The following is a 27,953-nucleotide window of genomic DNA, read 5'->3' as shown; positions in this document are numbered from 1 at the left end:
CAGGAACTTTTCCCTTAATTCCGGGATTTTTCTCTAACTTTCTGGATTTTCCCCTTAATTTCTAGGTTTTATCCTTATTTTTCTGGATTTTTCCCTTAATTTCTGGGATTTATCCTTATTTTCTGAATTTTTCCCTAATTTTCTGGGATTTATCCTTAATTTTAATATATTTAGATCGGGGGCCGAAAATTTAGCGGAGCGTTTACGAATTTCAATAGTAATAGAGTTTGTGATATTCGAGGTACGGATTATGTCCCCTTTTTTCAGTGCTACTCTTCTCAGAATTAAATATCTCTGATTCACTCAATTCCATATTTTGTTTGTTCAGTTAAAATTATTTGATCATTTTGACGTGCGGAAATTATTTTAAAAATGATTTGGAAAATCTTAAATATCTGTTTATGCAGTTTTCAAAAATTAATTATCACACCCTCTGCTTTGGAAATCTGAATTACTTGTATCAAGTGATTTTAAATTTTGCGAGAATATTTTATTTTGAACCCTTAGAGTGATATAGGGTATACCGAGTTAACCAGCTGTAGGGGTACTACAGCCATGTCATTGCGGCACCAGTGACATGACACTTCCGTGACAGTGTGATTGGTCACGGCGTATCCTTCTATTAGCTCTTGGGAGGAGCTTTTGCGCATTTGATATTTGTTCAGGATACGTGGGTGCACCCAGGATTTGATTTGTGATTTGATTTATGGTGACATTGTATATGCCGTACACGTTATCCATTATGTTGCACGCATTAGGTACCCTGTGATGTGTGTATTTGTATCTGTTCTGATCTCGGTATGAAATATCCAAACCCCTCGTTATTTCAGCCTTACTTATTTTAAAATTGTTGTTTTATTATAAATTACAGATTATTTATTTTTGATCTCTTTGTTTTGTAAACTGTATTCCAAATCCGTACTGGGCATTTGGCTCATGCCGTATTCTTTTTTTGGCAGGTACTTAGGGGAATCTGGGACTGTGTGATGGAGAGCTTCCCTTTATTTCGTTCTTAGGATTTCAGACTTCTATCATTATTTAGACTTAATTTCTTATTAGAGATTTCAGCATTTATATTATTGGTTTAGACATTTCGGGGATTTAATATTATTTTGGAGATTTTAGACTGTTAAATTATTGTTAGAAATATATTAGTGCTCTTTTTGCAGGTTTTTGGATTTTAGGTAATATCTCCCTTCTAAATTTAAGAAGAAGGGGGTATTACAGGCAAGTCCTCGTTACTCATCAAGAAGCTCCCCGTGTTCTTCCCTTTGTATTTGATTTCCCTCTTGTGGCTACAGGGGACATGGCTTTTGGTTTTGCGTATAATGATTTTTATGCAGGTTCTGTTGCTGATCCTCAAGATAGGGATTATTCACTAACCATTTCTGCAACTCCCCTCCCACACAAAGGTTCTCTTAGAGGAAAACATTTTATGCTACCATCTGTACATCTTGACACTAAATTTTTGCATGATCTTAATTCTTCTCGTTGTCCGAACGTGGCTGTCAAAGTCTACGTGTACTTCTCAGACTACATGGTTGCTTTGGATGGCGGAAAAGTTTTCTGTGTTGTATCTTATGGTAGCGGCTCTGTACCCAAGGATGATTGGCGGGGCGTTGATCCCTACACAAGTTATGTTACTCTGCTTTTTTGAAGTCGCCCCCAGTAGACACCCTTCGTGTAATGTCGGAAAGTATGTAGCTGCGAGATGCATTAAGCCCAAGCTTCTGCACACTGCACAATTCATTATCAGGACTCGTAATCTTCGCACTTGTGGCCGAATCATAGCATGTTTTATTTAAGGCTTCTAATCCGGAAAGTTACTGGACTTCCTCCTAGATTTTAATCTGAGATATATTATTTGATTTTGAATTACTGTGACAATGATATTGTATTAATTATATTGCTAGTATTTCAATTTGTTTTCCGTGCTTGTTCCTTTACTCCCTCGAGTTGCCTGAATGCACATGTAATAACTCATTTTTATCAGCAATGTGCTGTCATGTATATGGTTACCAATACTACTGATATTGTTGTTAATTTTGGATGAAATATATAGATGTGTATATATATATTCAGCTTCTGAGAGTTTAGAGTCTGCTAAAAGAGTACTGTAAAAATGGAATTGGTTTGCATTGAAGCGATAAACTGTTCTGTGATTCTGGGATATAGTCATCGTAAGGAAAACAGGGAACAGAAAAAAATAAGTTACTAAAAACCGAATAAGTTGCTTAGTGAAACTAAAAATTGAATGGAACTTACCCCCTTCCCCCCTCTCCCCACCACCACCCTCAAAAATGAAAAAAAAAACCTAATATGTGGAGATTGGCGTTTGAGAAATAAGCATCGAGTTTCTAAGCACCTGGAACATACCTTTCTGTACTTTAGAACAAAGTGACTGGGATAGAAGTGTACATCAGAATGTTTCTCAGATTTAAAGAATATAGAATGTTGTATATAGGCTCATGCAGATGCAGGTCTGCGAGCATATCCTAATACTATCACAAATTCCTCTGCTGAGGAACCTATTGTTGCAGATATTTTTTCAGACGTTGATATTGTTTGTAGCCACAGTTCAATCAGTTTATACAGTTGCAATGTGGGGATAACCGGCTCACCCCTGCATCTGATCTCAACCTACAGTAAAAAAATGACTTGCTGTCAGGAGGAATTTGCTTTTATATAAATTTTCAAGTTAACAGGCTAGTAAAAGATGTGGTCATTCACCTCGTCTTCACTTGGAATGTCTAGTTTTCTCATCAGGTACTTCTGTATAAAAGAAACAGATGTACCCTCATCCCTGCAAGTTAATAAAGAAAATTTACATAACTAAATAAGTGTTTCGAAAATTGGTTGACTCGCCGAGTACTCGGAGATCGGAGGTCCACCGGCTTGGATTTGAGCGAGTACCTGGACAAGTACTCTGATGTTGAAATTGAGTACTCAGAAAATCAGCCGATTACTGGGATTTAGCAAAATGCAACAGAGTAGAACCGGTTTTCGAGTTCTATAACCTTTATTCGTCCATTCATCATAAATAGTTATCTTTTAATTTTATAAAATATTAAAATCTGCAATATGTATACTCAAACTCTTAAAGCTTGCTGCCTTTAGTTGCATACAGGGATATGCAGACATACATATTTTTTGTACATGTCAGTATTCTTAGCTGGTATGTCGTTTCACAACCAACCAGTTGGCATAAACCAAGATATGCAATAATGAGAGCCGTACATATTAGTTAGAGAAACCTAACTTCTCTCCCTAATAATCACTTGTGAATCTCTAGTCTGATATAGTTTAAGGTATTTCTAGGTTTTATCGTCAAAGTCACTTTTTAATATCCACTAAAAAAAGTAGACCAGCAAATAGGTAAAAATTCAAAATGAGAAAAGTTGACACCCCGTAGAAAAACAGCTTTACATCACTTAGCTAACTTCATAATAGGTGACGGCTTTGCAGAAACTAAGGCAGTCATACTTGTCCATCCTAATGAAAAAAAATTGCTCTTAACACTGCATTGATGTAGACAAGAAAAAAAACATGCAAAGTACATACCGCTTAAAAAACTGCAAAGGACCAATGCAAATAAAAACACTTACTTTATTCTCAAAGAACTTGCCGGTATCTGGGGCAAAGACCTATAATCTTCCCTGAAACAATAGAAATGCAAGATCTTAATATTACTAATTATCAAAAAGATGATAAATAAATAAAAAAAGTTAGTCGCCCTAGAAATTTATGTCTTTAAAGGATGAAGTATAACAAGATTCTCACAGGTCTTTAGAAGCCACCAAGGAGCACCAAACTGGATTCAATCTTCTATCATGCCTAGTGATGTTAGAATCCAACACAGCCTGCAGGGAAATATTTGATTTTCCTGAAGTATCTGTCTTCTTCTGACTACTCAACAAATTCTCCGATTTTGCAGATTCAGGAGGATGTAACCCAGTGCTATTCTTTTTATCTTTGGTTTTCCGTTTAGTTCTAATAGAAAGTCCTTTAGTCTTCGAACCATTGGCAGGTTCTGCTATGGATGCAGGTTCTTGAGAAGTAGACTTTGAGGATTTACTCCTATTTGCAACTTCTACCAGGAAGTTTAAAGGCTTCCAAAGATCAGCTTTTCCCTCGTGCTAGCACCATCATCTGTTTCTATATTTGGTGTAGAATGAGTAGATGGTTCACCATTTGAAAAATTCTGTACAAAATACGTACAATGTTAAAAAAACATTAAGAGAGAAGCATATGCGCTACCACTTTTAGAGCTCGAGAAGTAAAAGGCTTACGGTATAAGAAACACGAAAAGAGGTCAGACTTCTAACCTGCCTTATGGTCTGAGAAAACTTGGTCAGTGTCTCACATGAGTTAAAGCTCTATGAATCACTTCCATAATCTTCCTCTTTCTTAACCTGTTTCTGAATTGAAAAACTAGAACTTCGCAGCGACTTTCTTGCAGTTGCTTTTGATCTTTTCCCAGTTAGTGCGGTCTTTGGAGAAACTTGAGGAGTGTTGACTACCAATGAAGAAAGTGAACTTTCCTTTCTTCTTTCAGGTAATGCAATGGAAGAAACAGCTTCAGGTCAATCCAAATTTCTTCTTTTGTAAGGAAAGATCTTTGCTCTTAAATCTTGGAAGATATGATCTGGCCTGAAAATACAAAATTTCTAACTGTAAGCTAAAAAAAACTCAGCTAAAATTTAGATGAACAAACACATGAACATGCAGTTAAACCTAGATTGATGGCTGCAATATCTTGGTACTTGATAACAAAAAAAATACAATACATCGCATATTTAAAGGATCAGCAGACCTCAGCTTTTCCTCTGGCACACAACCCAAATCAATTTTGCATATAGGACAGCGTTCTAGTTCCTCTTCAGAGAGTTTATTGCAGATACATTTTCTGCAAACTGAATAAGATTCAAAATATATTAGAACTAACTAGTAAACTAAAAGAAACATTTATTTGATGGTAAGATGAAAAGTAAGTTGGGTATGAGTTGTTGAAACTCGGGATATAGGTTGGAATTCCATTACCCATAAAATTTAAAAATTCTCATTCTCGTCTATCTAAAAGCCAATCAAAAGATATTGTAATGACTTATTGTGGAATCAGAAGGGGTCTTCTGTGTCTTTAGTCCTTACTTTTACTCATAACTTTCTTGATAACTGGTTAAAAGCACAAGGTAGAGTTTACATTTCAGATGTTGCATTATCGTTTGCGGAAGATGGCAGTGATATACGGAGAAGACCTGATGTGAACTCTCTGAAGAATAATGTATATGCTGCAATTTTTTAGGACAATAGGCACTTCAGCTATGCATGTGTTGTTAGAGACAATGAACGATCGATTATAGAGGCTATATCTTGTTGTCCAGTAGGTCGTCTTGCAGCCATCATGGTAGAAGCATCGGGAGTTCGTGAAGTTTTGAGCTGGATAATTGTATGTGTGCCAAATTAGGATTTTATTTTTATTTCATACGTGGTCAAGGCTGGACGCCAAGTTTCTTTGGTAAAGATACCTTATGTAAAGAGGTTTATAGAATTCGAGAATCGGATCTCACCGATATTGTCCCTTGTCAACACAATACTAATGGCGGAAAGTATCTTAGGGAATGTACGCCCATGAATGGTACTAAATATAAGGGTTAAATATCAAAGTGGTCACTCAACTGAAGGTCATATATCAGTTTAATCATCAAACTTAACGGGGTATCATTTGGATCACTAAAGTAATAATAAATATCAAACAGATACCTCAAAATATGTGCTCGAGAATAAAAATTTATTTTATGGAGTTCTAAACTTTTTTTTTAAAATTAAACTGTTTTTGTGGCTAAAAACAAATTTTATGCATTAGCCTGTTTTCGCTCCGACACTCAATTCGAAGTTTTTGATCCTCGTCCTAAGACTTGGAAAATCTTGCCTTCTCAACCTGATGGTTACGCTGGCACTGTCGCTACCTATGTTATTGTTGACAGAACTGTCTATTTTCATATCTACCAAGGAGATGTGTTAGCTTTCCATTTGAAACATAAAAAGTGGCAAGTCCTCGTTACACATCAAGAAGCTCCCCATGTTCCTCCCTTTGTATTCGATTTCCCTCTTGTGGCTACAGGGGACATGGCTTTTGGTTTTGCGTATAATGATTTTTATGCAGGTTCTGTTGCTGATCCTAATGATAGGGATTATTCACAACCATTTCTGCAACTCCCCTCCAACACAAAGGTTCTCTTAGAGGAAAATATTTTATGCTACCATCTGTACATCTTGACACTAAATTTTTGCATGATCTTAATTCTTCTCGTTATCCGAACGTGGCTGTCAAAGTCTACCAGTACTTCTCAGACTATTATTCGTATGCAATGAAGAAGAGCAGAGTTTGAGAAGAGTTTGTCTCGACAAAAAATAGTTGAGTTGAATTCGCTAGAGTTGGCCGTATTTTCAAAGATTGGGTTATAGTTCAATTGCTATTAAAAAAAGCTGAACTGGGACTGACTTTTATCCTAAACCCCTCTCAGGAGCGCATGATCTCATTAATCTGCAAGAGCTCTATCCTGTTAACTTGGTAACATAGATAAAAATCGGGGTAACTACTGGATACGCCTGTGTGCGCACATACAAAATACTCTTGTATCAACCAACTAATCACCGTATTAATCTACTACCCCTCATATATAAAATCTCTATAAGATAAACAAGTATACATTAAAATAGATAAACAAATAGTAGTAGCATAAAACATATGCAGAGAGGCAGTTTTAGTCCGTAGGATAACTACGTACCTTACACCATTCGTCATAAACGCTTTTATCACATTGGATTTTTTTGGTCGTCTCATCCCAACCAAATCCAGAACTGACCCGCATATCAGCTATAGCATTGTATTTTTTTTAAAAATATTTCCACCTTGACTCTATATGGGGGTTTGCCTTCATGCCAGCCATGGGTAATTTTGCAGCCATTAACTCCTCAACTCGAACCAGGTAGCCATCCCTCCATCCCTTCTCATTCTTCCAATTTGTATCCAATGCTACTTCTTGAAGAGTTTCAATGAGAGCCCGATCCACATCAATACTCCAATTCCTCTTGTTTTGCCCTCTTCCTGAATTCATCCTATATATAAAACGACACGATAAGCATAACATTTCTTAGAATTAGGAATCACCCATGTTACGAAAATCATTTAGCAACACTGTATTCACTCACTTGGACATTCTAACAAACACTTTTGTGTCATTTTGGCAAATAATACATATAAGTTGTAAAATTGACTTCAAATCCATAAATACTACAATTGATCATAAAAATAATACATACACAGATACGAGTGTATGATATATAGCCTAAATATAAATTTAAATTTACCTTAGCTTGAGAATAGATCTGAATAATGTAAATTCGAACTTGCAATTCGTAGTGAGTGCACACTCGCTAAAATCGGAGACGTAAAAGAAGAGGGGAGAGAAGAATACAAGAACGAAGGAGAGAGAGAGAGAGAGAGAGAGAGAGAGGGAGGGAGGGAGGGAGGGAGAGAGAGAGAGAGAGATTTGTGAGTGTATATATTTGAGAGAGAGAGATGGAAGGAGATACAACGAGAGAGAGGATTGAAGAAGGAGAGACAACGAGAGATGGAGAGAGAGAGAGGAGCGAAGAAACAGAAGAGATGTCATGAACTGTGCCCGGCGGGAAAATTAGCTACAGAGCAATACGCTGTAGTTTGGGTCATATATGAACCGGAAATTACAGTTCATATATTGAAAAATTATAGTTCATATCATAAATTACGGTTCATATATGAACTGTATGCGTTTTATTATTTTCTTTCCTTAGTGCTTGTGGCAATTATTGAAAAACGAATAGTTGGTGACAGGTGTCGTGCTCCAGCTACTCATTAATGAAATGACAAATTGCTTTTTCTTATTTTTCATATCTTGTCTTCTAGTGTAAATTTAATCCAATCTAGATCTAAATCCTAACCCTGACATTTGATATCAAAGCGCTCTTGCTCCTCGGCCTCCCCTAACTCTTCATCAAAACCAAACTTATCATGACTGATAAAAGTAGCCTCCAGAATTGTGAAAGTTCTATCTCAGTGATGGCTGATAAACTCAGTATATTTGAAGAGAGTCAATCTTTCACTCAAGAACAACTCTCTCTTTTGAGATCTGAATTTGATTCCTTAACCCACGATGGTAAGGAGATGAAAAGAGGTATTGCTGAATTCAGAGCTACTCAAAAGGGATTACCAACAAAGGAATAAGGATGTGGATACCGGGCAGCCACCCACCTCTCAAACTCTGCTTTTTCCACCATTATAAGTCATTCACCCCACACTCCCACTCACTATGCCACCGTTAATGTCTTCTAGCAATAATCTCTCAAAATCTCGAAGCGTTAACTGGGATAGTTCTTCCCACCCACATATTACACAACCGTTCGAGTTGAATGCCCGGTTTATAGACCTTTTTTCCTTACCCGAGCATAGACATACACCAATAAGAACCCGTACAAATCCTCACCCCTTCAATGTGGATCAGCTTTCCTCTCAGTACCAATATGTACAATCCAGTCTCAACCCATTTGCCCCACCCATGTACCTTCACTACCCTCCTCCATCCACTACTCTTCCATAAAACTTACCACCTCCTCACATACCCTTATTCAACTACCAAACCCCTCCTCTGTCCAGCACTATCGTGCATACCAGCAATAACCAGGAACAAAACCACCATAGGCTCCCACATACTTGACAAAACCCTTTTAAGAACCCTAAGTTGGATTTTTCACGCTTTGAGGGAAAGGATCCATGAGAATGGATTAGTAAATGTGATAAGTTCTTCCAGTTGCATCCACAAACTGACTTGAGGTCCAATGTACTCTGTGTTGCCCTTCGCATGGAAGGAGAAGTGGATGTGTGGTATAGGTGTCAAGAGAAGGAGAAGTATAACTTATCGTGGCATGAGTTTGTCACTCTAGTTATCTAGAGGTTTGCTAAGACGGGTTATGAGAACCTGTTGGGTCAATTCAATAAGCTAACTCATAAGGGCAAGGTTGATGACTACATATGTCAATTTGATGAACTTAGAAATTATGTCATGGTGGATGAGGGCTTTCATAGAGAATCGTATTATGTCGATAATTTTATCAGTGGGTTGAAAGAGGAAATTGCTCAACACCTCTATAACCATAAGCCTAAAACGTTGTAAGAAGCACGAAAACTAGCTAGGGGTCAGGAGCATTATCTGAGTGTGTTGGACAAGAGATACAAGTCAATTAACCAATACTAGAAAACAACCAGTAACACTTATAACCAACCTAAACCAGCACCTTTTCCTACAAAAACACTCAATATTCCTCCAACAATGCCTCTTCCACTGAGGGTTATAAGAAATTAACACTTACTGAGATTACAGATAGGAAACAAAGGGGTTTGTACTTTTATTATGACCAGAAATTTGAACCTGGTCACAACTGTAGAAAGAAGAAGTTGTTTATAATGGTGGGGAAAGATGACAAGGGTCCTGATCAGAACAGTGCAGAGCCTACTATCTACTGGGAAAATGATAACATGCATGTTTCAGACCAGGAAATAATTAATGATGTTAAGGTATCCCTATATGCTCTTACTGGTTCCAAGGCTACAAACTCATTGAAAATTCAAGGCAAGCTGCACAACCAAGCCCTCAGTATTTTACTTGACAGTGGATCAACCAATAATTTCTTGTCTCAAATGTTGGCCAAACAGCTCCAACTAAGAATGAAACCATGTTCACCAATTCAAATTACAGTGGCAAATGGTGAAACCTTGTTGTGCACTAACCAGGTTGATAATCTGAAATGGACTATGGGTGGGGAAACCTTTATGGCAGATGTGCACATCCTACCACTTGGTGGTGACAATCTTATTCTTGGTGTTGAGTGGATGGCCTCTGTCAGCCCAGTAACTTTCGATTATGATGAAGAAACCGTGTCCATCCTAAAAGGGGGAAGAAGAGTGACTCTCACTCAATCGTCAATATCATCAAGGGTCAAACTACAGTTGAAACCAGAATCAGTGAAAAATACTCAAGAAGAAGCCTTCTTCCTAGTCCAAGTTACCACATTAGAAGGAATTAATTCATCAGAGCTGCCACCAACCACAATCCCAAAAATTGCAAACCTGGTTAAGAGCTACTCAAACATCTTTGTTCAACCAACTCAACTTCCACCACCTAGAAAATAGGACCACCATATACCATTATAGCCTAACAACTCCCCAGTAAACTCACACCCTTATAGATGCCCTATTACACACAGAGATGAGATAAAAAAATTTACTAAAGAACTGCTCGATGCTGGTATAATTCGAAACAGTAATTCCTCTTTTGCCTCTCCTGTTTTGCTCATCAGGAAAAAGGACAAATCTTGGAGGTTGGTTGTCGAATACTGAGCACTAAATGATCTCACTATAAAGAATAGGTTTCCAATTTCGGTGATCGGAGAATTACTGTCAGCTCTGCAAGGTAGTCAGGTCTACACCAAACTGGACCTTCGTAGTGGTTACCACCAGATTAAAATCCACATATATGACATCTATAAAACCGTATTTCGTACTTATCAAGGCCTCTACAAGTTTGTTGTCATGCCATTAGGTTGATTAACGCCCCGACATCTTTCCAAGAGTTAATGAATGAAGTATTCTCTGATTTCATTCAAAAATTTGTTCTAGTATTTTTCGATGACATCCTGATATATTGTAGCTCAATTGAGGACCACAAAGAGCACCTCAAACTGGTTTTTGACAAGCTCAAGCAACACAAGTTATTTGTGAAGGGTAGCAAATGTTAAATAGCTATGGCACGGGTGAAATACCTAGGCCATGTCATCTCTGGAAAAGGTGTAGCTGCTGATGATAAGAAGATACATGCTATGAGAGATTGGCCAATTCCTAAAACTGTCAAATCCCTTCGAGGATTCCTTGGCTTGACAGGTTACTACAGGCGGTTCATAAGAAATTATGGAATATTGAGTAAACCTCTCACTCAGCTACTCAAGAAGGGAAAATTTGCTTGGAATCAGGAAGCAAATGATGCTTTTGACAACCTCAAGAAGGTGATGGCCACCACACCTGTTCTAGCAGTCCCTGATTTCAGCAAACCCCTGGTGGTAGAGACAGATGCCTACAAAAATGGAATAGGTGCAGTCATGATGCAGAATGGGCAACCCATTGCGTACTTGAGTAAAACTTTATCTCCGAAACATATGGGTCTCTCGACGTATGAAAAAGAACTGCTTGCTGTAATTATTGTAACACAGAAGTGGGGATCTTATCTTTTGGGACACTACTTCATTATAAAAACCGACCAAGAAGCCCTCAAGCATATTATGGAACAAAAGATTATGACAAGCTTACAGCAGAAATGGTTATCGAAACTTTTGGGTTTCGATTATTCTGTAATCTACAAGAGAGGTAAAGAAAATTTGGATGCTGACGCTTTGTCTAGGTTACATGGTGAGGGTGAATGTCTGACTATAGTGCACAACATTAAACCACAATGGAGGGTAGAACTCCTTGAGAGCTTAACCCAGGTACCTGTTGCCCAACACATTGTTGTTGAATTAGCTATTTCTCCTGTTAACCAAGATGGTTATACGCTCCTCAATGGGGATCTTATGAAAGATAAAAAATACTATGTAGGTACCGCTATAGACTTGAGGCTCAAAATCATACAACCCTTCATTGTGGACCTGAGGGAGGGCATTCAGGCATTGCAGCTACAACTAAGAGGTTAGAAAGACTTTTTTATTGGCCTGGGCTCAAGGCTGATGTCACTCAGTTTGTTAAAGAATGCACCACTTGCCAGGTGAACAAGTCAAAACATGTTAAATCTCCAGGGTTGTTGTAACTAATTGAGCTACCAGATAGTGCTTGGGAGGCAATCAGCTTAAACTTTATTGAAGGATTGCCAAAATCAAAAGGGAAAGACACTATCCTGGTAGTAGTGGATAGATTCACCAAGTATTTCCACCTGATTCCACTAACCCACCCATTTACTGCAGTTAAAGTCGCCCAAGAAGTCCTTGATAATGTCGTTAAGCTCTATGGTATGCCACAGATTATAATTTAGGACAGCGATTATGACAACTCGTATATCTTTGTACTATTTAAATGTATAATTATTGATTATTAAATAAATAAAATATGTGTATAGCTTATGTCAGCTCGGTGTTGTTTTATTATTTAATATGTGTGATTTATGGTGTACCGGGTTGTTCATGTAATTAATTTTTGGGTTGTACTAAATTGTTTTCACTTTTAAAAGTGGATTTAATGCAAATTTATTTGCATGAATATTTGAAATATCTAAGAGGAATTAAGAATAAAAAAATAGGTAAAAGATTAGAAAATCTTTTAACTCCCATACATATACTCTCTCCACTCAACAGTCCTTTTTAGAAGTAAAACTGTCACTTGTACACCTATCAGCCAGTAACTAGTTAAAACAGAGTTAGTGGGCACGAGAAATAAGCAATAATTAACGTGCACATGCAGTTTTTCAAGACAAACACGTTTACCACTAACCCAAATGATTATGACTGTTTTTGACTCACCTAATTATATTCTGATTAAATATGACCATTTCAGTATTTACCACAAATAAGTCAAGTACAAAATAATGCCACGTAAGCATCATAGTTTCCATCAGGATTTAATATCAGAACTTGACTATCATCAGATTATAACAGTCATCAGAACATGATGGAACTGATGACCAGGGAAACCCTAGTAAGGGTAAAGGTCAAGTTCAGGGAAAAGAGCAAAGCAGCAAGGTTTCTTCAAGGAAACTAATTACTGAAGCAAACAAATCTTCTACTCAAAAGAAGACAAGTTCTGAAGCTGCTCAAACTCAAAATCTGATAGCAAGTACTAATACTCAAAATCTGATATCAAGTTCTGATGAGCAAAGTCTGATAAAGCCTGATGTTCTGATACAAGGTGGAAGTCAAGATTCTCAAAAGTTCATGCAAACTCTGAAGCTCAAGGGGAAGCAGACAACGGTCTACTACAAGGATCCCAAGATTCAGACACTTGATGAGGAAATTGCTAGAAGATTATTTCTGAAGCATAATCCAGGAATGAATTTAGAAATCTCAAGGAGGAAGAAGCTAAATTTAAAGCTGAAAAGAAAAATCTAAAGCCAAAAGCTTCTATTGCAAAGAAACCTCCAAGGCCTAAGGAAAAAGGCATTGTGATCAAGGAGAAGTCAATTTCTGAGGCATCTAAAGCCAAGACAGGATCACAATCTGAGATTGATCCCAAAGACAAAGGGAAAGGAAAAGTTGATGAACCAACCAAGCCACTGAATGTGAAAATTCCTCAAACTCTGATAAAGCCAGTGTGCAAAATGGTTCAAGTTACTGATGACAATCTTGCTAAAGATAAAGACGTTCAAACTCGGAAAAGAAAGAAGATTTCTGAAGATTCAAAGACAACCTCTGACAAGATTCAAGTTGTTCAGAGTGAATAACAACAAGATATAACAAAAATAGCAAGTTCTGATAAAGTCATCAAGTCAACCTCTGAAAGTGCTCAAGTTGATTTAGACAAAATGGAAGTAGCTGATAAAAAGAAACTTCTGTGGAAAAATGTCAAACCATCAGATCCAAAGAAAAGCCAATTGTTGTCTACATTCATAATTATTGGGTTAAATGCTAGAGAACCAAGAGACAGGGTTGGATTAGGTTCCGATGAAGCTAAGATCAAAATAGGAGTTGAAGTTACTACTAGAGATCCATTTCTATTGACCGACAGACTGCTTGAAGATGTTACACAGAAACATCTTGATAAGGTTATCTTTGTTTAAGTGGTACTGGATGCTCATGACAAGCATAATGTCAAGGAAAATCTGATTCTATTTCTTGAAGATGGAAGGACATATTAGATGTCAGAATCAGATATGCTGAATAAATCACTGAAAGAACTTCAATTCTTTCATTACCTTTTAAAGGTAAAGTCTGATATTACCAGGAGATGGTCAAACTTCATATTGAAGACCATCAGAGATAAAGCAAGAATTTCTGGATCAAGAGTTACAAAATTCATTCCAAATATTGTTGAAAATGATGGATGTGAAATTCCAATGAAGAAGGATTCTGCTAAGCTTGAAGTGATACTGAAAGGGAAATGTCTATGCTACAATGAAGATTCTTCTCATCCTAGGGTAATAAGACTGAATGATGGTTTAGAAAGAAACCATATCTCTGCTTAAAGGACTATAATCCATCAGATTGGAAGTTAAAATGAAGAGATGAAGCAAGTCAAGACTACACTCTCTCAAGTCCTGAGGATTAAAGAAGAAAAGCTGATATCAAGCTTTATCAAGAATCATCATGGATTCAGATTGACTCAGTGAGATTGCTAAAAGCTACAAGGACTGTAAGTTGTAGTTAGTTATCTAGTTAAACTCTTATTGCATTTATACTTGAATGTTTTTAACATCATCAAATCTATTAACTTGTATATTTTGCATAATTTACAAGTTGGGGGAGATTGTTAGATATATTTGAGATGTCATGTCTAATATGATTCATGTTTAGTTTTCAGATCTTAACAAACAGGACATATCAGAACTTATTGAAATCATGACTTACTCGAAGTCAGAACTTAATATACTAACTTAAGGTCATATCAGAACTTAAGTGCGGGAGGACTTACAGTTAAGGAAGGAAGCTGATTTACAGTAGAAGATCGAGACTTAAATAAAAGAAGATATGCATAGAAAGAGTTAGATTACTGGAACACTTGTAGAAGATTTCTGATTGATATATTTTAGGAGACAGAATTATATTCCATATAAATTAGAAGTTATCTTGTAACTATGTACTATATAAACACAGACTTTGGGTTTACACTATATGTGTTATCATTATCGAGAAGATTATATATTGTAACCTAGCAACTCTTAGTGATATTTGTTCATCACTGAGACAGAACAGTTCCATTGTAACAGGTGAACTTCTTCTCTCACTCCTACTATCAGATGATGCCAAAAAGGGGGAGAAGTTAGTTAAGTCCAAATGCTGAAATGATCAATTACTGAAGAAGAAAGATGATGGAACTGATGACCAGGAAACCCTAGCAAGGGTAAAGGTCAAGTTCAGGGAAAAGAGCAGAGCAACAAGGTTTCTTCAAGGAAACTAATTGATGAAGCAAACAAATCTTCTACCCAAAAGAAGACAAGTTCTGAAGCTGCTCAAACTCAAAATCTGATAGCAAGTACTAATACTCAAAATCTGATATCAAGTTCTGATGAGCAAAGTCTGACAAAGCCTGATGTTCTGATACAAGGTGGAAGTCAAGATTCTTAAAAGTTTATGCAAACTCTGAAGCTCAAGGGGAAGCAGACAACGGTCTACTACAAGGATCCCAAGATTCAGACACTTGATGAGGAAATTGCTAGAAGATTATTTCTGAAGCATAATCCAGGAATGAATTTAGAAAATCTCAAGAAGGAAGAAACTAAATTTAAAGCAGAAAAGAAAAATCTAAAGCCAAAAGCTTCTATTGCAAAGAAACCTCCAAGGCCTAAGGAAAAAGGCATTGTGATCAAGGAGAAGTCAATTTCTGAGGCATCTAAAGCCAAGACAGGATCACAATCTGAGATTGATCCCAAAGACAAAGGGAAAGGAAAAGTTGATGAACCAACCAAGCCACTGAATGTGAAAATTCCTCAAACTCTGATAAAACCAGTGTGCAAAATGGTTCAAGTTACTGATGACAATCTTGTTGAAGATAAAGATGTTCAAACTCTGAAAAGAAAGAAGATTTCTGAAGAATCAAAGACAACCTCTGACAAGGTTCAAGTTGTACAGAGTGAAGAACAACAAGCTATAACAGAAATAACAAGTTCTGATAAAGTCATCAGGTCAACCTCTGATAGTGCTCAAGTTGATTTAGACAAAATGGAAGTAGCTGATAAAAAGAAATTTATGTGGAAAAATGTCAAACCATCAGATCCAAAGAAAAGCCAATTGTTGTCTACATTCATGACTATTGGGTTAAATGCTAGAGAACCAAGAGACAGGGCTGGATTAGGTTCTGATGAAGCTAAGATCAAAACAGGAGTTGAAGTTGCTACTAGAGATCCATTTCTATTGACTGACATACCGCTTGAAGTTGTTACACAGAAGCATCTTGATAAGGTTATCTCTGTTCAAGTGGTACTGGATGCTCATGACAAGCACAATGTCAAGGAAAATCTGATTCTGTTTCTTGAATATAGAAGGACATATCAGATGTCAGAATCAGATATGCTGAATAAATCACTGAAAGAACTTCAATTCTTTCATTACTTTTTAGAGGTAAAGTCTGATATTACCAGGAGATGATCAAACTTCATATTGAAGACCATCAGAAATAAAGCAAGAATTTTTGGATCAAGAGTTACAAGATACATTCCAAATATTGTTGAAAATGATGGAAGTGAAATTCCAATGAAGAAGGATTCTGCTAAGCTTGAAGTGATACTGAAAGGAAACTGTTTATGCTACAATGATGATTCTTCTCATCCTAGGGTAATAACACTGAATGATGGTTTAGAAAGAAACCATACGCTTGAGATTTCATGTCTAAAATGATTCATGTTTAGTTTTCAGATCTTAAGAAACAGGACATATCAGGACTTACTGAAATCAGGACTTACTGGAAGTCAGAACTTAATATCAGAACTTAAGGTCATATTAGAACTTAAGTGCGGGAGGACTTGCAATTAAGGAAGGAAGCTGATTTACAGTAGAAGATCAAGACTTAAATAAAAGAAGATATGTATGGAAAGAGTTAGATTACTGGAAAACTTGTAGAAGATTTCTGATTGATATATTTTAGAAGATAGAATTATATTCCATATAAATTAAAAGTTATCTTGTAACTGTGTACTATATAAACACAGACTTTGGGTTTACACTATATGTGTTATCATTATCGAGAAGATTATACATTGTAACCTAGCAACTCTTAGTGATATTTGTTCATCACTGAAACAGAACAGTTCCATTGTAACAGGTGAACTTCTTCTCTCACTCCTAATATCAGATGATGCCAAAAAGGGGGAGAAGTTAGTTAAGTCCAAATGCTCAAATGATCAATTACTGAAGAAGAAAGATGATGGAACTGATGACCAGGAAACCCTAGCAAGGGTAAAGGTCAAGTTCAGGGAAAAGAGCAGAGCAACAAGGTTTCTTCAAGGAAACTAATTACTGAAGCAAACAAATCTTCTACTCAAAAGAAGACAAGTTCTGAAGCTGCTCAAACTCAAAATGTGATAGCAAGTACTAATACTCAAAATATGATATCAAGTTCTGATGAGCAAAGTCTGACAAAGCCTGATGTTCTGATACAAGGTGGAAGTCAAGATTCTCAAAAGTTCATGCAAACTCTGAAGCTCAAGGGGAAGCAGACAATAGTCTACTACAAGGATCCCAAGATTCAGACACTTGATGAGAAAATTGCTAGAAGATTATTTCTGAAGCATAATCCAGAAATGGATTTAGAAAATCTCAAGGAGAAAGAAGCTAAATTTAAAGCTTAAAAGAAAAATCTAAAGCCAAAAGCTTCTGTTGCAAAGAAACCTCCAAGGCCTAAGGAAAAAGGCATTGTGATCAAGGAGAAGTCAATGTATGGGGCATCTAAAGCCAACAAAGGATCACAATCTGAGATTGATTCCAAAGACAAAGGGAAAGGAAAAGTTGATGAACCAACCAAGCCACTGAATGTGAAAATTCTTCAAACTCTGATAAAGCCAGTGTGCAAAATTGTTCAAGTTACTGATGACAATCTTGCTGAAGATAAAGATGTTCAAACTCTGAAAAGAAAGAAGATTTCTGAAGAATCAAAGACAACCCTGACAAGGTTCAAGTTGTTCAGAGTGAAGAACAACAAGCTATAACAGAAACAGCAAGTTCTGATAAAGCCATCAAGTCAATCTCTGACAGTGCTCAAGTTGATTTAGACAAAATGGAAGTAGCTGATAAAAAGAAACTTCTGTGGAAAAATGTCAAACCATCAGATCCAAAGAAAAGCCAATTGTTGTCGACATTCATGACTATTGGGTTAAATGCTAGAGAACCAAGAGGCAGGGCTGGATTAGGTTCCGATGAAGCTAAGATAAAAACAGGAGTTTAAGTTGCTACTAGAGATCCATTTCTATTGACTGACTGACCGCTTGAAGATGTTACACAGAAGCATCTTGATAAGGTTATCTATGTTCAAGTGGTACTGGATGCTCATGACAAGCACAATGTCAAGGAAAATCTGATTCTATTTCTTAAAGATGGAAGGACATATCAGATGTCAGAATCAGATGTCCTGAATAAATCACTGAAAGAACTTCAATTCTTTCATTACCTTTTAGAGGTAAAGTCTGATATTACCAGGAGATGGTCAAACCTCATATTGAAGACCATCAGAGATAAAGCAAGAATTTATGGATCAAGAGTTACAGAATTCATTCCAAATATTGTTGAAAGTGATGGAAGTGAAATTCCAATGAAGAAGGATTTTGCTAAGCTTAAAGTGATACTGAAAGGGAAATGTCTATGCTACAATGTAGATTCTTCTCATCCTAGGGTAAAAAAGACTGAATGATGGTTTAGAAAGAAACCATAAGCTTGAGATGTCATGTCTAATATGATTCATGTTTAGTTTTCAGATCTTAACAAACAGGACATATCAGGACTTACTGAAATCAGAACTTACTGGAAGTCAGAACTTAATATCAGAACTTAAGGTCATATCAGAACTTAAGTACGGGAGGACTTACAGTTAAGGAAGGAAGCTGATTTACAGTAGAAGATCGAGACTTAAATAAAAGAAGATATGCATGGAAAGAGTTAGAAGACTGGAAGACTTGTAGAAGATATCTGATTGATATATTTTAGGAGACAGAATTATATTCCATATCAATTAGAAGTTATCTTGTAACTGTGTAATATATAAACACAAACTTTGGATTTACACTATATGTGTTATCATTATCGAGAAGATTATACATTGTAACCTAGCAGCTCTTAGTGATATTTGTTCATCACTGAGAGATAACAGTTCCATTGTAACAGAGTTTATCTTATTGAATATATATGTTTACTGTTACTTGTGTTCAAAATCAATTTGATTGTAGTAACACTGTATTCAACCCCCTTCTATAGTGTTGTGTGACCTAACACGATTAGCCCATAATAGAATTCATCGTCACCATGGGTTCATATAAAAGCATGATAATAACACAACGATATAAACTAATAAAAATACTTAATAAATAATGAAGTACTTCACAAGAGTATTAAGGTTCAAAGCATAAAGAAAACTAGCATCCACAGTTACAACGAATTAAAAAAATCACATGATAAATATATGCTTCCTATTCGTTGTTGCGTGCTAAAATGATCTTCTCAATCTTCTTGCCTTCGCTCTTGATTATATTCTCTATTCTTTTTTTTAAGAAAACGTCTTCCCATAAGGTTTATATGATAACCCAAGAGAACCGGTGCTAACAAAAGCCCAATTGTAATAGAATTAATAAAATCCAGAATCTGAATTTCCGCAGACAGGCGGCCGCCTGCATCCTCCAGGAGGGCACCTGCTATCAGGCGGTCTCCTGCTCTCTCCAGGAGGGCGCCTGCAACCCTTCTGGAAAATTCCTTGAATTGCTTCTATTTTTGCTGATTTCTTTGCTCATCTCCCCTAGACTGATTCCAAGCACTTCTTTAAGCTTTATTTGATGAAAACCACCTATCTAAGCAAGTTATACCCTAAAATGCAAAAACACTAAAAAACGTGTCAAATACACAAAATACTCGAGTTCAAGACACCAATTCAAGCCATTATGAGATGATCTAAGTGGTATAAAATGCCACTTATCAGTTCCCTCTCACACAATTCTTGGGAACATTGAAGATTTTATTTTTTTTGGTCTGTAAAGATGTAGGACACCCCCTTGCTTGGATATAGATAGGCTTCAAAAAAAGCTGCTATCTATGCACTTTTAAGCTCATGAAGAAGCTGCGTATCCTCTTTGATGACTACATGAACTTTTTCAATCACAACATATAGCTCAGATGCCCTTAGAGTTCTGAGATTTGAAAGAGAGACTTGAAGGCATCTATCCACACCACCATCATTGATGTTGACAACAATCCTTTTCTGTAAGAAGTCTTCAACATTCATAATTACCGCCCTGATAGAGTTGATAGTCTTGACCAATGCTCTTTTGTATGTGATGAAGTTATTTTGAAGAGACATTCTCAGGACTGCAAGAAGTTCACTGAATTCTTGATCTTGATTTGGTCCTTCTGCAGCCTTAATGAGTCTTTCTTTTCCTACATCTTGAAATTATTGAGTTTGTGAAGAAATTTGACCAAGTTGAATTGATGTGATAGGCTCTTTAGATTTAGATTTATTAGCATCCTTGGACTGTTGAATCCTAGCTTCAATCTCCCCCTTAGTCTTGGTGACAGGTATGAGTAGGGGAGTTGGTAATTCTGGCCTTACATCTTCAGGTAGTGATGGCAAGGGTATGTTGAGATTCCCCATGATGGCTCCCAAAGCAACAGAGTTTTGCATTTGGAGATGCTTGTGAGATTCCACCAGGATTTGAATATCTGTCTGTTGACTCTGCACCAAGGATGTAAGATCTTGTACTTGTGCACTCAGTGAGTCATTAGAGGATTGAAGGGAAGATACTTGATGTTGCAGTTCTTGAACTTGCAGTGAGAATGAGGATTGAGATGTAGAGGAAGTAGAAACCCTAAAAGTGTCATGCACAGCTTTCTTAATTTCATCCATGAGCAAGGCTGAAGGAGTGTATCTTCTAGAGTGCATTTGATCCAGCTTCAGTCTTGTGTTATTAGAATTAATAATATGTTGTTGAACTTGTGCATTCAAGGCCACAAATGAGGTCTTGAGGTTCCTAACACTTGTCTCCATTCCACTCAGATCATACTTTGACATCTGATCAGCAAAATTGGAGAATTTGGTTTTGATCTCAGTTTGAGAAGGAATGATTTGATCCATCTTTTCCCTCACCATCTTCATTATTTTATGTTAATGTCCATTCCATGTGATTTGAAGTGCCTTTCCATAGTTATAGAAGGCCTTGATTTGAGCTTTGTATACATTATTGATGGCATCATACATTTTCTGAGGAGTTAGGGATCCAGCATTGCTTCCCATAATAGTGATATACTCTTCCCTGAACTTAGCTAGCACAACATCCATTTTAATAGAGGATTCTTTATCTAGCCAAGCATCACAGTTCACATCCTGACCAGCTTCATCAACAATTTTGGCTTGATTTTCTTCAACATCTGTCTGGTAGGAAAGCATGATGGCTTGATAGTCCTGATTGGACATATTGGATGTGAGCAGTTGTTGAAAAATTTGTTCAAGGCCTCCAAGGGGGTCAACTCTAAGATTTTCAATGGTTGAAAGTTGATCTGCAGTTTCTTGGAGCCACTGGGAGATGAGATGGGGTTGTTGAGGTTGAGAAGTTAAGGGTTGGAGTGTGGAGTCAGAACCACCTGTGATAGGAGTCACAGTTGGACTCACAGATTGCTCTGTGGTTATGACAGTGTGTTGTCCTCCACTTGTAGTGGGAACCTCCAATTGAATTGGAGGGGATTTGATTGGGTTATTGTCATGTACACCAGCCTCAAACCCTTGTGCTTCTTGCAAAGCACTGTCACATGAATGTGATTAACTTACTTCTCCCATAGCAGGGTCATTGGCAATTATACTCCTAACTTCAATTGTCAGAGCAATTTCATCCAGGGTTTTGAGGGGAGTTGATCCTATGATAGGAACCTCCAATTGAATTGGAAAGGATATAGATGACTCCACTTCGGGAGTACTACCTTCAAACTTTACAGTCTGTTAGGACTGATTTGCACATGAATGTGTATTTTCAACTGCCATGGGGTCTTCAGTAAAAACTGATGAATCCCCCATGTTTGTGATTGTGTTATCAAGGTCTACCCCAGCTAATAGCCTCTCAACATATGAATGTGATGTATAGGGGGTGAGCAAGGTTTCTTGAACCATGTCACTTGAGTGAGTTTGAACTTGAGGAATAGATTCAAGTGCATTTTGTAAAGACGAAATTTGAGAGATTGAGAGTTGTTGTTTAGTAGTGAGTACTGGCAGCTCCCCCTGAATGGATGAGGGAGTTTCAATTGATGTGCTCTCATGGTGTGTGCCATCCTTGTTTCTCCTTTCATACACTTGAATAAGGTACATTTGAAAGAATGCTCTTTTCAATAGAGATACCCTATTGAGAGGATGCCCCTAGATTCTGTTCAAGTTCCTTGTTTACAACTACATCCTTTTGAGAGGATGCAGAGGTGTCTAGAGTGGTCAACTTTGTTTGCTTAGCCTTCTTTGGTTTTCTGACCAAGGGTGACTCAGTTGGTGTTTGTTCCTCACCACTCTCACCCAGTATAGTAAGGGTTACGTCCTTTCTCTTCTTTTTACTCACTTCACCCTTTTGAGAGGATGAAGTGGTTGGTTTTCTAGCAACTGTTGGTTTTGAAAAAGTAGGCTCAATATGGGAAGGTTTATGTGGGTGTGCCTGTGTTTATACTTTCACAGGCTCAGGAACCATTGTTGCACTAGGTTGAACTACAATTGGCCTCATGTCAGGCATAGGGTAAGGGTAGGTCCTAAATCTTTCAATCACGAAGGTGTTAACCTATGACCAACCTGTACCTTATTTTTAGTAGTAAGTGATCCAAATAAGATTTTAGACACTTGCTTACAGTTTCATATTAATGACCTATCTCACCTTCAAGCATATGTATGTCATTTACTTTTATGATTTAAAGTAGACATAATGAATCTAGGCAGGAAAATTTCTTTACCTCTTGAAGTTAATGGCATGATGAGCCTGGTGCTCAATTCCTCAAGAATGCAGTGTCCTACATTAATCTTCTTGTTGTGAGCCATTGAGTAGACCGGCTTCTGAACAACACTAGAAATGTTATCAAATCCTGATTTTCAGCATATGAAAGCCCTCACCACGGAATCAACCAGAAAGGACCACTCTTTCCTTAGATTTTTCCTGTTTAAGCTGTCCAGATTGATTTTCTCAGAGTAGTTGATAAAATCTAAGAAATCATACAGCTCCTCCTGAGTTGGAATCTCCACTATCTTGTCAGTTAGAATGTTCAAGGCCAGGTTCATGTCAGCTTCAGTTATCTCAACCTGTTATCCTTTGATTTGCCAGTTAACCACTAGTGTTGAAGACGGGTCTTCATGCACAACTGTCCTAGCTACAGCTATGTTCCAGAAATCCCTCAATACATCCAGATAGAGAACTGGGTTAGTTGTAAGAGCTCCCACAAAGTAAGTTTCAGACAAGAACTTGACAAAGCTTTTGAAAGCTTCAGGAGCCTGGTTGGCATCTAAGAATGCAAGAAAGTTGGTCTCCTTTGGAATGAAGGGTACAATAATGTTTGCTGTCATTTTTGGGATGTATAGATTAATGGGTAAAAGAAATTAGAGAGAAAGGATTTGAAATGAGAGAGAAATCAGTTTGGAATTGAAAAAGTTAGGTCACTTAGAGTTCTCGAAGGCGTAAGTATATGTATGTCGAGATGTCTGAGTATTTATAGTAAAAGCCAATGACTTATCGAGGACTCAAAAATAGACGTTTGGAGTATACTTATCGAGAAGTCATTTTGAAAAAGATTTACATATCGAGAAGTCATTTTAATTTACTCTTTTAGAGAACTAAAATTAATTTATCAAGATGTCTGTAACAGCCCGCACTTCCGGACTATTAGTTCTAAATCGAAAACTAAAAATAAAATATATTATTACTCGATAATTCTAATAGATCACGAAATTCAAAGCAGCGGTCAAACTCAATAATCAAAATCATAAAAATAGAGACGCAACTCCACAAATCCGATAATAATTGTCTAACAGATAATTAAATTTATTCTCTAAAAACAAAATATTTATTCTAATTCAAATAGCACAAAACGAAGCAGCACAGATCTCCACATAGTTCTCATTCCTTAATCTTAATATGCTCCAAATTCCGAACCTGAAATGTTAAAAGGGGTGAGCTACACAGCTCAGCAAGTACAAATTGACTAACTTTTAAACAGAAAAACAATGGGTGTTTTAATAAAATGATTTTTCTCAAACAATAATAATTTTGTAAAACAATTTGTTAAGTAGATCCAACCCAAGTTTTATATTTTAAAATTCAGAATTTAAAACAGAACAGAGCAGATTTTATAACAGATCAGAACAAAATAAAATAGAACAAAACGATAATTCTAATAAATACCACAGTCTTGATCTACGGCCACACTTTGCCAGTAGCCGGCATCTAATTCTTATTCTTATTCTTTATACCACACTTTGCCAGTGGTCGGCATCTAAAGTTCAATAATTACGCGCCCTTAATAGGTATCTAAAGTTGCACACTTGTGCGCCTACTAAGGGTATCTAAGGCTAGTTCCGGAACTATAGCGTAAATTACGAACGGGTTCGAAAACGTAGAGACTGGGTTCTAAAATTCACAAATACTTATATCTTATAATTTCAAAATCAAAATTCTTATATCTTATACGAAATTAAAAACAGAACTGAAATATCTTTTTCGAAAATTAAAAGTAAGTCAAAAGTACTTACCTCAAAGCCTGACCAGATCTGAATTTACTCTTTTTGACCCTCTAAACGATATTTTCTTGAAAAACACGAAACACGAAAGCTGAAGATAACGAAAAGACCTTTCTGAAAAGTCCAGAATCACTGAATTCTGACTTACGATGAATTTTCTACGAATTTTACAAGACAGCTGATTTTTGCTGAGAAAGTCCTACGAATTTTAATGATAAAAACAAGGAATACGAATATGGTGTATTTATAACGATACAAAACCCTATATCTCAACTAGGAAATAATAATATTTCCTCCTAAAGATTTACAACCTCTCCAAGTAAATTCCATAAATAAAATATTTGATACACACAATTACCTAAACTAAAAAAATTTCGATTTTCTAAATTATTCTTACACTTATTTCCACAAATAACAAATCTTTTCACAAATCAACTACCTTGCACAAAATGTTTTCAGAATATTCTAATTTTAAAATATTTATCTAGACAAATTAATATCTAATTTCTAATAAATAAATTAAAAATAAAATTACGAATTTTACATTCTTCCCTCCTTAAAAGAATTTGGTCCCCAAATTCACATAACATAAATAAATTAAATAAGTCACTAAAGAAAAGAAATCATACCTTAATTGCGATAGTTGTCATTTCCTGTCAGCTGAAACACACGTCCTTTGCCCATCTTGTTATCTGCTTCCTTCCTTGGTGGCGGTGGCGGATTGTGCGGACAATTCGAAATCTTATGTCCTACTTCTCCGCAATGAAAACAAGCACCTGTATTCCAACGACAGACTTTGTCCGGATGATTCTTGCCGCACCTGGTACACGTCTCTCGATCACCTTGACCCCCGATGTTATCGTACACGTGTGGCTTCTTGAGTGGTCCCCCTTGAAAAGATTGCCCACTAGTTTGAGTGAACCGCCTCTTATTCCAACTGCCAGACGCCTTTTCAGATTCTGCCAAGCCCCTTTCGATCACTAACGCCTTGTTGAGGACAGCCTCGTACGTCTGAAGTTCAAACGACGCCACTGAATTCCTGATGTCACTTCGAAGTCCCTCCTCTAATCTTCGTGCTCGACTGCTCTCATCTGCTACTAGGGTCGACGCGTACTTCGCAAGCTTTGCAAATTCTGCTTCGTATTCAATGACGGTTCTTCCACCTTGTTGAAGTCGAATGAAGTCCCTCTCTTTCTGCAGACGAACTGTTCTCGGAAAGTACTTGTCCTCTAAAGCCTTCTTGAACTTTGCCCAAGTGTACGGTTCATGATTTTCTTCAAGATTTGTCGTCTCATTCTTCCTCTTTTCCATAAGCCACCAGTCGTAAGCGCTTCCTTGCAATTGGTACACAGCTAAGGTCACCTTCTGTTCCTCATTGCTCCCCAGAAGTCCGAAAGCTTTTTCCATCTCTTGGATCCACATCTCAACGATAGCCGGGTCTGTAGCTCCATCAAAAGTTGGCGGGTTCAAACGCTTGAATTGAGAGACGATGTTGGGCTTCGGTTGCTGATTCACAAGTACAGCTAGAGTTTCAGCCAGCTGGTCAAAGACGTTTCCTCCTTCATCATTATTGCCCTGATTTTCATTGTTGTTCTGATTTTCTCCATCCATCTTTACTAGAACACACAAAACAAATTCTAAACTTATAGTCACAAAAGTCAAACATATCAAATAATCACACAAATAAATGCCCTAAATCCAAAATAATTTTCTAAGACCTATACGATAGTCTAAAGGATCGCATCCTAGGGAATGTACTAGTCCCATACCTAATACACTCCGAAGGACAGCCTGCTCTTGATACCAACTGTAACAGCCCGCACTTCCGGACTATTAGTTCTAAATCGAAAACTAAAAATAAAATATATTATTACTCGATAATTCTAATAGATCACGAAATTCAAAGCAGCGGTCAAACTCAATAATCAAAATCATAAAAATAGAGACGCAGCTCCACAAATCCGATAATAATTGTCTAACAGATAATTAAATTTATTCTCTAAAAACAAAATATTTATTCTAATTCAAATAGCACAAAACGAAGCAGCACAGATCTCCACATAGTTCTCATTCCTTAATCTTAATATGCTCCAAATTCTGAACCTGAAATGTTAAAAGGGGTGAGCTACACAGCTCAGCAAGTACAAATTGACTAACTTTTAAACAGAAAAACAATGGGTGTTTTAATAAAATGATTTTTCTCAAACAATAATAATTTTGTAAAACAATTTGTTAAGTAGATCCAACCCAAGTTTTATATTTTAAAATTCAGAATTTAAAACAGAACAGAGCAGATTTTATAACAGATCAGAACAAAATAAAATAGAACAAAACGATAATTCTAATAAATACCACAGTCTTGATCTACGGCCACACTTTGCCAGTAGCCGGCATCTAATTCTTATTCTTATTCTTTATACCACACTTTGCCAGTGGTCGGCATCTAAAGTTCAATAATTACGCGCCCTTAATAGGTATCTAAAGTTGCACACTTGTGCGCCTACTAAGGGTATCTAAGGCTAGTTCCGGAACTATAGCGTAAATTACGAACGGGTTCGAAAACGTAGAGACTGGGTTCTAAAATTCACAAATACTTATATCTTATAATTTCAAAATCAAAATTCTTATATCTTATACGAAATTAAAAACAGAACTGAAATATCTTTTTCGAAAATTAAAAGTAAGTCAAAAGTACTTACCTCAAAGCCTGACCAGATCTGAATTTACTCTTTTTGACCCTCTAAACGATATTTTCTTGAAAAACACGAAACACGAAAGCTGAAGATAACGAAAAGACCTTTCTGAAAAGTCCAGAATCACTGAATTCTGACTTACGATGAATTTTCTACGAATTTTACAAGACAGCTGATTTTTGCTGAGAAAGTCCTACGAATTTTAATGATAAAAACAAGGAATACGAATATGGTGTATTTATAACGATACAAAACCCTATATCTCAACTAGGAAATAATAATATTTCCTCCTAAAGATTTACAACCTCTCCAAGTAAATTCCATAAATAAAATATTTGATACACACAATTACCTAAACAAAAAAAATTTCGATTTTCTAAATTATTCTTACACTTATTTCCACAAATAACAAATCTTTTCACAAATCAACTACCTTGCACAAAATGTTTTCAGAATATTCTAATTTTAAAATATTTATCTAGACAAATTAATATCTAATTTCTAATAAATAAATTAAAAATAAAATTACGAATTTTACAATGTCAGATAAATACGCAGTTTGTCCCAAAATGGACTGAATTATTTCTTATTTC

The 27,953-nt window shown here is 36.6% G+C and overlaps 1 protein-coding gene and 1 pseudogene across 1 annotated transcript; both read right to left on the bottom strand.

Annotated features, from left to right (window-relative positions):
* Window positions 1–2,320: 2,320 nt before the first annotated feature.
* Window positions 2,321–8,319, bottom strand: LOC141701193 (E3 ubiquitin protein ligase DRIP2-like; annotated as a pseudogene).
* Window positions 8,320–25,297: 16,978 nt separating this feature from the next.
* Window positions 25,298–26,278, bottom strand: LOC141701178 (uncharacterized). Its single transcript, XM_074504844.1, has one exon. It carries the CDS (start codon window positions 26,276–26,278, stop codon window positions 25,298–25,300), a length of 981 nt encoding a protein of 326 aa, XP_074360945.1.
* Window positions 26,279–27,953: the final 1,675 nt, after the last annotated feature.

Source organism: Apium graveolens, chromosome 2 (genome assembly GCF_009905375.1).
Source record: "Apium graveolens cultivar Ventura chromosome 2, ASM990537v1, whole genome shotgun sequence".
NCBI classification, from domain to species: Eukaryota; Viridiplantae; Streptophyta; class Magnoliopsida; order Apiales; family Apiaceae; genus Apium; species Apium graveolens.
This window is presented reverse-complemented; position numbering and strand designations above follow the sequence as displayed.